We start from the raw sequence: 13156 nt of genomic DNA on the forward strand, positions 1-13156 counted from the left end.
AGAATATAAATTTTGAACCCTGCTTCTGTACGCTGAACCGGATTTGAATGTGATATCTTAATATGTAACAGTTCACAAGGATACATGTTTCCCTCGTCGGACACATTATCTGAGTCTTCTGATTCCGGGTCGATCAGTCGTTGTTGATTCTCCTAAATGCCCCTTGCTAAGCGTAGAATAAGCTGATAGCAATTATCGAAGTTTTTCAAATATCTGAGACCGGTGATCGAACCCTCGAGCTTCTGTATTAGAGACAAACACACCATCAAGGCACGACCGAGGAGGTTAACAAATAAAGACAGCAAAAAAACCCAACCCAAACAACAATACGTGCTGAACTAACCATCAATACATACATCTTATCGGAGGTTAGTTGAACTTCAGAATCAAGTTTGTATTTAGCCTGGCTCATTTGCTCAAAAATATAAAACTAGGTTCAATCCACCATTTTCTACATTTGAAAATGCCTGTACCATGTCAGAAAAGTTCATTCGTTTGATGTGTTTAATCATTTTATTTTGCCATTTGATTAGAGACTTTCCGTTTTTGTATTTTTTGTGAGTTTACTTTTTGATATAATCATTTAAATGTGTACTTATTTGCTTTTTCTAATACTTATATATGTACAAGTTGACATCACATTGCTTTTATAAAGACTATAAAATACAATTGATTTATTGAATGGTACTAAACACTAAAGTTTCATGTTGATGGTTAATTTTACTTTATTACTAGGTTTAGTGGGAAATATTTAGGATGTGAATTAATAATTATAAAACATTTTATTCAACTATTAAGGTGGTACCCAACACTTTCACTAGAATTAATTTGGCTCGTTTAATTTTCATAAAATTTTGACAAAGTATTTACTTTGACCCTTTTACAAAAAAATCAAAAAATTTGAACCAAGCGTTTTGTCAGAAAAATTAGACTGGTTATATAGCAGTTTGACAAACACTTATTTTGATCATTGAGAAGCTTTATATTGCCTTCACAACGCAACGTTAATTAAAACGTTAAGCTGATATTACAGAGTTATCTCCCTGTAGTGTTAGGTACCACCTTAAACGATTTTTCTATGTGGGCAATTGAGGACACACTATGAAAATGAACTGTCTCTGAACAGAGAATATGCTGGATCAGAGAGAGTAGGTTTATTCTAAAAAAATATGCATTAATCGATCACCACTGATTGTTGTTTTGTGTTAAGTGTTATCAAATGGATCAATATGTAAACATCGAATTGTAGAGATTGAATACTAACAACTGAAGAAAGTTCAACACCATACCAATTACCAACTACTATACCCAATCCAGGATATATCGACCCAAAGAAGTATATCGATCTCGGACTTCGTCCTCATTCAATATACTTCTTTCAAGTCAATATTTCCTTGTATCGACCTCATACAAAGACTTTAATTGTATAATATACCTATGTACACACTGACTTTATATACGTTTGATATACCTGTTTTGAAAAGTGCATATTGAAGTTTTGGTATTGGCGCCTGAAATGTTTGAGTATTCATTGATATACTAGAATTGATATTGTATTTCATATGGAACATCATGTGATCTTGTAGGTTGTTTCCGACAGGAAGGTCTGCGACAACAGGTATCTAAAATGTAGACATGAATGCAATACAAAAATAAAGATTGTTATGGCGCAAAAGTTCTGCGACAACAGGTATCTAAATTGTAAACATGAAAGTAATATACAAATAAAGATTGTTTGACAGGAATGTTCGCGACAACATGTATCTAATATGTAATATACAATACACGAATAAAAATTGTTTTGGCGAGAAGGTCTTCGACAACAGGTATCAAAAAATATAAACATGATAATAAACATGAGAATATAATTAATAAATATGCAATGATGCCCGGGGGAACTAAGTAACACAACTTTTCATAGATTTGAAACATTTTAAGGGAAATGATAAACTTTTGACTTAGAAACGAAGAAATGTAATCAAAAAAGCGCCGTTTCACTGTTTGGGTTTCTGCTGTACATATTCCAATGTAATGTCACGGTTGGGTACTCCATATCTTTTCGTTTCTAGTCAATTCTTTTGAGTTGAAATGCACGTTTTCATTTTGGAAAAACTCAATTTGTTTTTCGCAAGATTCAGTATCAATTAATATTAGTACTGAAGACCGTTAAAAAGGATAATAACATTTTGCTTTCAATCGATGTATTGACGGTAGGAAATCATACTTTTGTTAACTAAACATACCCCCAACTCCTTTAAATGATCTTTAGGACCAACGCCTGACAACATTAGTAATACAGGGGAGTTAATTGCACCTCCAGATAAAATTACTTCTTTGTTGGCATACACTTGTATTTTTCTGTTGTTTTTGATAACTTCCAAACCTATTGCTTTTCTATTTTCTATTAGAATCTGAAAGGTATGATATGTTATATTTGATGCGAATTTATCACGTGAATAGTATGAGTTACACAGTGTGTACTTGTCCTAATACCAAAAAATTTATCGGGTCAATAAAAGTCATATCGGGTGGGGCGAATATTGACCCGAAAACTTATCGTATTACAACAAATGCACACTGTGTCACTTATATAATTGCTTTTGTGTCTACATGTTTGTCATAAGTTTACAAAATGTATTTAAATGATAATGTATATATTATTTGAATAACTTTGTGTCTCTTGTGTGATTTTTTAATAAATTGATTTTTTTGGAAATAGATTGCACGGAAATTCAATTGAAGAAGTTAATAGAATAATGATTCAATGAAATCTGTATATTTTATGTTAAGATGGTAACGTTTCTTTCTACAACCAGATAAATAAGGAAGACTCTGTACATCAACTTCACCTTAATTTTGGATCATGCTAAGAAATTACAACGGTTCTGCTTGTCTAAAGGTGTATTGGCAAATCAAAAATAAGACATAATCACCTGGTTAATTTGCATGTATTTGTCAATTAGACAACATGTCACATACATTTTCATGATGATTCAACAGTAAAAAAAAGCATTAATTACAGTAGTGCGTATAAATTGGCACTTAGACAAATAAGAGACACTTAAATTTGCTACTGGTACAAAACAAAAACTTAATCAACTTAGTATAATTTAATTTACCTTTGTTGCCATGGTATTTATACTTATATGTAAATTAGGCCTTTTCATAACTGGTCGTAGGTAAGCCTTTACAGTACTACAACGTTCTTCATTCCTAACTGAGGATTGCTGGTATGAAAATCCTAAAATACAATATTGAAAACAAAATTAAAAAAAAAGTAAGTTTTAATGGGGGTACAATTGCATATCTATGATAATTCCCTTGTAACATATTATTTGATTGATGTTTGCTGACTTACAGTTGCAAATATTTCATGTGTATTCAAGAACAATTATATATGGTCTGCGTTGGACTTGACAAATTTTAAATGTCACTGGAATAAATATTATGATATATCAAAAGCTGAAAGGAACAAATCCTTGGAGCGGATTTCTCACTGTTGTTCACTCAAGAAAAGCTGTTATTTTACAAAAGGATATTAAAAATTCGGTTAATTTGTTACAAACATTTCATTAAACACTGAAGCAAACAATAATAAAGGTTCTCAATATAAACAGGGATATGCGAATACTTAAATAACAGTGGAACAAGTATGTTTCCATAGTACATGTATGTCTATTCACACAATCGTTTTCTATATTCAGTGGACCATAAAATTGAGGTTGAGATTATAATTTGGCATTAAAATTAGAAAAACCATATCATGGGGAAAATTGGGTTTTGAGTTTCAAGTTGAATGGACTTTCACTTCATCAAAAACTACCTTGACCAAAAACTTAAATCTGAAACGGGACAGACGGACAATTTAAAAAAAAATTAAAAAAATGTTTGTGTCCATAGTACTAGTACATGGATGCCCCACTCGCACTATCATTTTTATTGTTCAGTGGACCATTAATTTGAAGTCAAACTCTTAATTCGGCATTAAAATAAGAAAGATCATATCATTGGGAACATGAACTGAGCTTCAAGTTGACCGGACTTTAACTTCATCAAAAACTACCTTTACTAAAAACTGCAATCTGAAGCAGGACAGACTGACGAACGGATGAACAGACGAACAAACGAACGTACAGACCAGAAAACATAATGTCCCACTACTATCGTAGGTGGGGAATACAAATCAAATATATGTTCCAACTGGTACGGCATTCAGTGCATCAACACACTCAGCATTTAAAACAGATCAACGTTTAAACCTGAAACAAGTTCATTTCCGTCTCATGTGAGGATTTATCGTTGATAGACATCTTCGTTTGTTTTCCGTTCTGTTTATTCAAAAATGTATTAGACTAGGGACGAATTTTACCATTCAGAATGTATCTTCTCATACCTATTTGGTCTTCACCATTTCTATCCACAGTTTTATATCCCAATTCTTCTGATGCTTTTCTAAACAATTCTGGCAGTGGCGTGTTTCCAGTCTGGGAAACGGTTAAATATCCTCCTCGGGAATGGTAAGCTATATAACAAAATAATTACTTGTTATCTCTAAACATTAATGTTAACATAATTTCCATATCGATCAAAGAAAATAAAGTTATTGGTCGTAAAAAATCAGAGACAGGAAGTTTATAAAATATTAATAAATTTGTATTTGTAATATAAGTCTGTTGAACAAAGGGCAAAACGGATTGCATATATATAATAGTGGGGTAACATGCTTGCGATCGGCTCAGTACTTATTTTATATATTAAGTTATTGTGTACAGATATTTTCCATTGATATTTTCCATCTGCTTGTGTGAATTTGTTTGAGGTTTGCCCCCTCCAATTGTAGACTTTAGAGCTAGTACTAAGTTATTTCTTATAACATTTTACCTAAATGATACCACTTTGAATGTTCAATAAGTACGATGAACTACAAGTATTTCTTACGAGAATCATATAAACTTGGTATTTGAATATCTTCCATCTTTAGGAAATATGGCAACACATCTTTGTAGCTCCACCCTTTACAGCCTTCCTTCGCCCACTGGTTATAGTCATGTCTGCTCCCACGGACAAAAGCCATGTAGTTTAAATTACTAGTCCCTCCAAGTGCTCTTCCTCGGGGCCAAAAACTTCGCTTTTGATTTAAATAATATCGGGTAAGTATGATGGTATATTAAAACTTGAAATTAATTACGGTATTTATAGATTCTTACATTTATTAAAGTGAATTATCAGATTTATCCAATCGAGATAGTTTGATAATCGATTCTGAAATCTGAGCCTCAGCGAGGTCTTCAAAATTTTAAATTTAACTATTGAGATTACATAAATCTAATAATACACGAGTTACTATATGAGAATCTGTTTCTCTTATGATTAAAACATATTTTCATTGTGTGGTAAACGAAAATCCCCTTCGAGTGCCTTCCACATTTCATTAAGTATTTAATTTCATAAACACCAGTTGGCATATTTTTTTCATCTGGTGAGCTGATAAAGGTTATGACCCTCAAATTCATCAAATCATCATCTACGATCAGCAACAGCCACACGTTGACTAAATAAACTTATCACAGATACCAGAATTGAAAGGACAAGGTACGATAAGGCCCATTTTTGGCTTCACTATTTTCTCATTTTCTAAATTTAGTTTTTGAAAGCTACTGATCACGTAAAATATATTCCCTTAGGTTTGGAGTTCGTTTGGATGACCTTCAAAACCATTAATTTCAGAAAATTATTAAGGTAAGGGGGTCATCAAAAACGTCAAAAGAAGGGAAAATAACGAATTTTTGGCCATTGCTTCTTAGAATTTAAAACCGTGCGCCTACGTGACCCGGAACAAATTATGGTGATTTTGACAACAAAAACAGTTCTCATCACATTGGAATAAAAAAAAATCCTGAGTCACGTTGGCGCAGGCACTAAAAAAATGAAAATTTGTTTTAAAATCACCTGCAAAATCAGTCGTTTGAAGTTCATTAAAAGAAACTTCAAATAAGTCGCTTTCCAAAACAGAATTAAAAAATTGAGAAAAAAGGTGGCAAAAAACAGGCATCAGTGACGCTGGAATAAAAAAAGTGTAAATGAAAGTTCAAAGTTGAAGAGCATTAAGGACTAAAACTTATTTAGATATAGGGTTTAAAATTATTTATACAATAGGGTTTAAACTTATTTATACAATGGGTTCGAAAAGGGTAAAATTGTCATAGAAATAGAGAAACTTATTAATCAAACAGCCGCTTACTTTTATCATTACATAAAAACTAAGTATTACCTTTGTTTTATTTTAATACATAAAAGATGTAAAGTAGTTAAAACATTTGATAATGCGGACACCTTTTGTTTTAATGAAAATGAAAAAAAATTACTGTACATTTACCTGTTCGTTCGTCCCTTTGTGACTATTCTTTTGAGGTACAGTATAATAGGCCCAGTCATGTTTGGTTTTCTGTGAAAGCCATGCTTTCAATGGAACGCTAATAGTGTCAGACTCAAGTTCCGATCCACCAGCCTCCACCAGTAAAATATTGACATTCGGGTCTTCCGAAAGTCTACTAGCAATAACAGCACCCGCCGAACCTGCTCCTACTAAAATAAACAGTTAAGTCCTTAGGTTCTTGTGTCCTTGACCAAATCAATGTGAAAAATCTGAGAATTTAAGTAAATTGTATATAGTTTAGTTTTGACATCGTCATGTTGCAGGATGACTGTTTGAATTATATCATATAATTTGTTTAAATGTTCAAATTTTTGGTATAATTGACAACTTACTTTAAAAAAACTGATCAAAGATAACTAGCTCTTAATTTGGCTCACCATATACTTTTTTCGTCCACATAAAGCTCTTCAGTGGCCCTCAAATATACAATTTTTGAAAAGCCAAATCTAACACAAAGTCAAAGTCAAAGAGCATTACAACCACCCTTAACAAAACACAAACAGATTAAAACATAATGGAAGAAAATCCTTTGTATTTCTAATAGGTCAATTGTATAAGCAGTTTATTAAAAACAAATGACTATATTAATGATGAATAATGTCAACAGGTAAGTGCTGGTTACAAGGTTGGTGATAACTTCGTGGATAAAACTTCAAATAGAAAAACAATTCAGAGATAAAACTGAGAACGAAGTTGAATGGCGTTGAAAATCGAAAGTTTCACAAATATGCACCATATATTACTACGGTCATCTATGGTTGCTACTAGACTGCATGTTAATATAGATTTTGCATATGTATGATGATATGTACATGATTGTATGAATGTATACATTGTTTTTTAGATACTTTATGTTTTAAATTTGCTCAAAATCTAGCACAATTCAGTGCTATTATATATTTGACATGCATATCAATTATTTGGTCATTCTCATGAATTTACTGGTTTCAAAAGTATAAATTATTCGAAATGCTTTGAATTTTCTTATCTAAGGAATAGATTACCTGACCCGTATTTGTGCACAAGTTTTAGGAATATTGAATCATCCATGCTCTGCAACTTTGTACTTGTTTTGGCTATCAAACTGACCATCACTAAAGACGAAACAACCGTCTGGCGTATAAAATTATGAGCCTGGAACTATCAAATTATCTTCAATTGATATGGAAACTTTTTTTAACGGAGTCATATGACTTTATCGTTAAGAAAGGATGTACCAATAGAAGAAAAATGGACACTTGTAGAGCGAAAATATCCTATTTTACATACCAACGATATAGTCATATGTTTTATTCATTGTTTTAATCAAGAACATGTCCTGGACCTCATTATCTTCTTGCCAGTAGAAGGCCAACACGATGGATAATAGCACCACCACTGTAGCGATTTTCCCAATCATTATCGCACTGTAGAAACTGAAAAATAACATAAGTCACAATATGTGATTTTTTATTTTAGATTCTTGGGTATTTTCGAAGTTTGATATGACGTCCAGTGTCACTGAACTGTTATACATTTTTGTTTCGGGACGAGCTGAGGCACGTCTCAGGGTGTGGGAGGTTCTCGCGAAATAGAAGACCCATAGGTGACCTTCTGCTATTGTCTGCACTATGGTCGGGTTGTTGTCCCTATGACACCTTCTCCATTTCCATTCTATTTTTTTTTCCAAACAAACAAAAAGCAACAGGATAAAAATTATATATATTGCATCAAAAACTGACGATTATGTGACACACGAAATAAATATGCCTAGAACAGCTAACTTAATTAAACAATTAAAAAAGTAATTACTCATCAAAAGTTTCTTTGCTGATTCGTATGGCTAAGGCTGATATTGGGACACTGTTCCTACAATGAACTCCTTGATTATATGAAGTTAACAATTTAAGAATTAAAGTTTGTAAATATTGTCATGACCAACGCATAAATTGGTAATTTTCCTCAGTTTAGGACAATATCTGTTATAAGGAATTTACTGACAGTTTGGCTATTTGACTTATTCGTAGATCTTTTAATAGTATTTTTTAAATATTCTGACTTCGAACATGCACATAAATAATGTCTTTGGGATAAAAATGATGTCGGACAGCGCCATACCATTCCTTAACCTGGGAAAATGGTGTAGTACAACATTAGAAAACATTGTAAAAATCTGCTGAAAAGGATTTTTTTCGTAAACAAAGCCATCAAGGAACTAACGAAGTTGAAGAGCTTTGACTTTCCGCGAATGTCCAGGATTTTTAGTGTACTTGGTTTGAAATTGGCTTATATCATATTGATCTAGTACATACTAAAAGTAAACATTTTATCAAGTTATTATGACACTTTTGTTGGAATACTAGTGTGAAAGATCTTCTTTTATATCGACATAAGGAGTATTGATATAACTTTTTGATTAAAAAATGTAATGATTTATAAAGTACACATTTTTTTTAATTTTATTTTTTAGCTAATACCATTTGACAGTGTCATGATGCATGTTTCTACCAGACATAGTATCCGAAGCGTAACAGTTTAAAACGTATTTTCTTTACATTGACACATAAAATATGCATTTTAAATATGCTTGTATTTATTTTTTATTATAACACACATTTAATGGTTTTTACTATAAAAATTATATAGAGCATAATATGTTGACATTTAAACACACAAAAGATGTGTGTATTTGAAAACATTTAACCGACTAGTGCGGTATGGTAAAGCATAACACAAAAACTCTAAACGACAACTTAAAAACATTTCCAATATATCAAGACGGAATTGAAGAACTATTTGAAAACAGGTAGTTTCAATGTTGATATTACTTATGATACGGTATTTATTCAAGGGATTTGCTTTAACAAAAATCATACGCTCGGATTACTACTTAACTTTCTGCATCGCAGGCAATTTCTCTAAATGGTTATTGCATTAATTTGTAATTTAGATTTATTGATCAGAATAAAGAATTTTGCTCTGCAATTTTCAAGATGTCTTTCATCAACAAGGAATAAAATCACAAAAAAATACTGTACTCCGAAGAAAGCTCGAAACGGAAAGTCTCTGTTCGAATGGCAAAATCAAAAGCTTAAACGATAACAACCTTCGTACTTCTGACCTGGTACAGACATTGTCTTACGTGGAAAATCGTGGATTGAAGTTGGCTTTATAGCGAAATAAACCTCTCACTTTATGAAAGTCGCATAAAATTGTATTCTATTGACAATAATGTTTGAACAGAAAAAAGACATAAAAGGTAAACATGTCAAAAGAGAGGTGCAGCAGTCACCATAAATTTAAGATATGGTCCCTTGTCTAATAATATAACGATGTATGATGCGCTTCATTAAGGCTCAGTTGCTTAGAAAAATCATTTGCATTATGTTTTTTTACAAAAATAAACAGAGACAAGTGCAAAGAACATATTTTACACAATGAGTTCCATGTTAAATCCATAGACCAATCAATATTGTTATGATTATCTTCGGAATGTATTGTAAATGTAGGTAAATGAATATGTGGTCAACACTTAATTCTCTTTACAGTTTAGGATCCCAGTATATTGCTTCTGTGTGCCTTTTATATATGGGTGCTTTCTTGTTAGTATACCTTTTATTTATTTTGGTTAGTAGTAGTTTCTCATGTCACCAGAAGTTATGATTCCAAATTAGTATACTCTGTGAACCCAACGATTCGTCCCTATCGTCTAAAACATTAATAAAATTGAGAATGGAAATGAGGAATGCGTCAAAGAGACAACAACCCGTCCAAATAAAAAAACCAACAGCAGAAGGTCACCAACAGGTCTTCAATGTAGCGAGAAATTCCCGCACCCGGAGGCGTCCTTCAGCTGGCCCCTAAACAAATATATACTAGTTCAGTGATAATGAACGCCATACTAATTTCCAAATTGTACACAAGAAACTAAAATTAAAATAATACAAGACTAACAAAGGCCAGAGGCTCCTGACTTGGGACAGGCGCAAGAATGCGGCGGGGTTAAACATGTTTGTGAGATCTCAACCCTACCCCTATACCTCTAATTGCATGCCAAGTTCTTTATTCCTTGTAACCCTACCCTGTGAGATTGTCGTTTTAAAAGCAAAGCATGTTGGCATTTTCGTCATCATAAAACGATAAAGTTTATCTTTAATACACTAATATTATTAAATATACATTTATAAACATAGTGTTATAAATATAGTATTTTAAATGGCTACTTTGATTTTTAAACATCTTTAGTTGTTTTGAATTTATATGTGTTTTAAATATATTATGGCAATATTAATAATCAACCAGTACTTACTGTAAAATTCGTCGGCAGTTCTGTATCCAACTTAATCAGGGGTGTTCACACATTGACCCACAATTTCTCTTTATATGCATGAGCTCGTTACAAAATTCAAGGACGCACTGTTATATCACTACATATAAACAAGTTGTTTTTACAAATATTTACAAAAATAAAATATAAAGTACGTAAAAGTACACAGTTTTTATCCTTGTCAATCAAATACACACTGTGACGTTACATATTTTATTTGACGGATTGTTGCTTGCTAAATGTCCAACTGCAAAATAAAAAGGAAAATCCTAGACAAGAAAAATTAATAAATAATACAAAAAATAGGTTCTTGAAGGTAGATCGACTGTGGTGAAGTCCGGGAATTAAAAATTATGCATGTACTGTAAATTCAGAAATTGTTTCGATGTTTTTATTCTTGTAAATAATGCGACAGGGTAATAACTGCATTTTGAAACTTTTGATATGAATTAAAAAGATTTTTTGTTTGATAGGGAAGGATAATTTTCTTTGCAATGTTCCTTTTTCACAAAGGCTTCATTCTTTTCTTTCTATACTATAGTCAAATGATTTAACTTCTCTATTTGATCGGACGTGTCTGCATATGTTTTCAGCCCGCATTGCCAAATGATAAATAATGCAAATTAAAGACGTACCATTTGTTTTTATTATCTTTCTTGTATACTGTCTTATCACTATACAATTTTCACTGAGTTTTATATCAATTATATGAATTTGATATGCTAGTATTATACTCCTTTAAGGGAGTTTGTTTGTTCAATCTATTTTTTAATGATTACAAAAATAAAAAAAATTAATAAGTCAATGAATATTCCAACTCGTTTTGATGTCAAGCAGCGTAACAACCAGGTTATACTGTCAACGAAATCAGTACAATAAAAATTGTATTACATTTTCTGAACAAAATACACTTAAGTAAATTTCAGTACAAGTCAAAAAGTTTACATTTTTCTTACCCTAAAAAATCTTGCAATTTGACGTTCTTTGTGATACAGCCTGTTTAATTCCGGTATTGACGTTTGTTTACCGTTCTACTTCTCTACGAATTTTTCTTGTTAGACTTTCACAAATCGCTTATATCGTTCAATTGCGTATTTCGTTGATTTAAGCAATGAAAAAATTCTAATGAAAAGAATCATCAACTCTTCGTGTTTTCTTTCCTTAGTATGCAAGTCATTGGGTCTCTTGTGGAGAGTTGTCTCATTGGCAATCATATCATTTCTTCTTTTATAAAGTATCCACCCCAACTTCTTATATGAAAAAAAAACCAAAAGCACCTGTTATATATATTGCTATTGTCATCTATGCTAGAGGTTCCATGACGATTTGCCGGGCATTGGTGGCCGAGAGATCAAAGTAGTTACTACTGTAATCACTAGCCAGTCAACACTGAGGTTGTGAGTTAGAACTCCACTTGCGCGGGTGTACTCGACTCCAATCTTAATTGAATAGATTGTCAGTGTTCCTATCAATGCTCGTTGGTTCATTTCTCCGGGCACTCAGGCATACTATTTTTTTTATTTGCATATTGTGTCATACGAAGTATGTCTGAAGAATTTACCACACATCATCTTTAAAATAACCGAACATGAGTGTAAAAAGCGGTTTTATACATCGAAAATAAATAGACTATTTTTTCAATTAGACAATATGATTTTTTTTTTTTCAAATCCTTTACTCGGATACAATTAAACCCGTTTCATTGTAATAGATTGAGTTGCAGTTCTGACCTAAGGCCAGTATCTGGTTTGCACGACGGGTTGTCTTTAACTACAACGGTTTAGTATCTATCAGTACCATGGTCGAAATGTTTAACATATCGTAGGACGAAATCATTCTAGTACGAATTTTGACGCTTAGAGATATAATCTGTATAATATTCTTTGTGAATCATTTTTTCCTTCTTTTGACCGCTCGAACTTGTTTTTAAATATTACCATCTTGCCAAAAGCGTTGGGTCGAAAAACAATAGTTTTTCTTGACTTCTTATGACATTGCGATTCTAAGATAGTTATAAAGTCAAGGGCAAATCAAATGTTGGAAGCATTGCGTCTACCCTAGAGGTTCATCAAATATTTCAAAATGATGTAAATCAGGCTTTCAACAACGGTTAACTTTGCTTTAAAGCTTTGGCGGACACGCAATAATCTTGCCTTTATGTAATTATTTTCAAAGGAAGTTATTGCGTCAGACTAAATAAATCACAAAAGATTCTTCTGAGATATCTTGCAGGTAATTGAATACCGTAAAACAACAATGATGATGCTGTTTTACATAGCTTACGAAGGAGCATGTAAAATTAATGGTTGATTTATGAGTATGTGTGTGTCGGCAAATATCAAGAAAGTATAGTTGGTATTCATGAATTTTATATAATCATTCACATGAAAATTGTCCTCTACAGTTTTTAGACA

At 32.2% G+C, this 13156-nt stretch overlaps 1 protein-coding gene across 4 annotated transcripts in view; it reads right to left on the reverse strand.

Moving 5' to 3' along the window:
* Window positions 1–10832, reverse strand: part of LOC134687521 (glucose dehydrogenase [FAD, quinone]-like) — a 36931-nt gene extending 26099 nt beyond the window's left edge. Inside the window, exons 1-8 of one of the 4 annotated variants that reach the window (XM_063547885.1) lie at window positions 10725–10832; window positions 7706–7851; window positions 6377–6585; window positions 4939–5128; window positions 4394–4522; window positions 3120–3241; window positions 2244–2411; window positions 1472–1622 (exon numbers count right to left, since the gene is read on the reverse strand). In XM_063547885.1, the coding sequence (XP_063403955.1) occupies window positions 1472–1622; window positions 2244–2411; window positions 3120–3241; window positions 4394–4522; window positions 4939–5128; window positions 6377–6585; window positions 7706–7835 (1099 nt within the window). In that variant the 5' untranslated portion in view covers window positions 7836–7851; window positions 10725–10832. The remainder of the gene's footprint in view (window positions 1–1471; window positions 1623–2243; window positions 2412–3119; window positions 3242–4393; window positions 4523–4938; window positions 5129–6376; window positions 6586–7705; window positions 7852–10724) is intronic. The other 3 variants (XM_063547888.1, XM_063547887.1, XM_063547886.1) reach the window with 3 other exon arrangements.
* Between the last annotated feature and the right edge of the window lie 2324 nt (window positions 10833–13156).

This window comes from Mytilus trossulus, chromosome 10 (genome assembly GCF_036588685.1).
Source record: "Mytilus trossulus isolate FHL-02 chromosome 10, PNRI_Mtr1.1.1.hap1, whole genome shotgun sequence".
NCBI classification, from domain to species: domain Eukaryota; kingdom Metazoa; phylum Mollusca; class Bivalvia; order Mytilida; family Mytilidae; genus Mytilus; species Mytilus trossulus.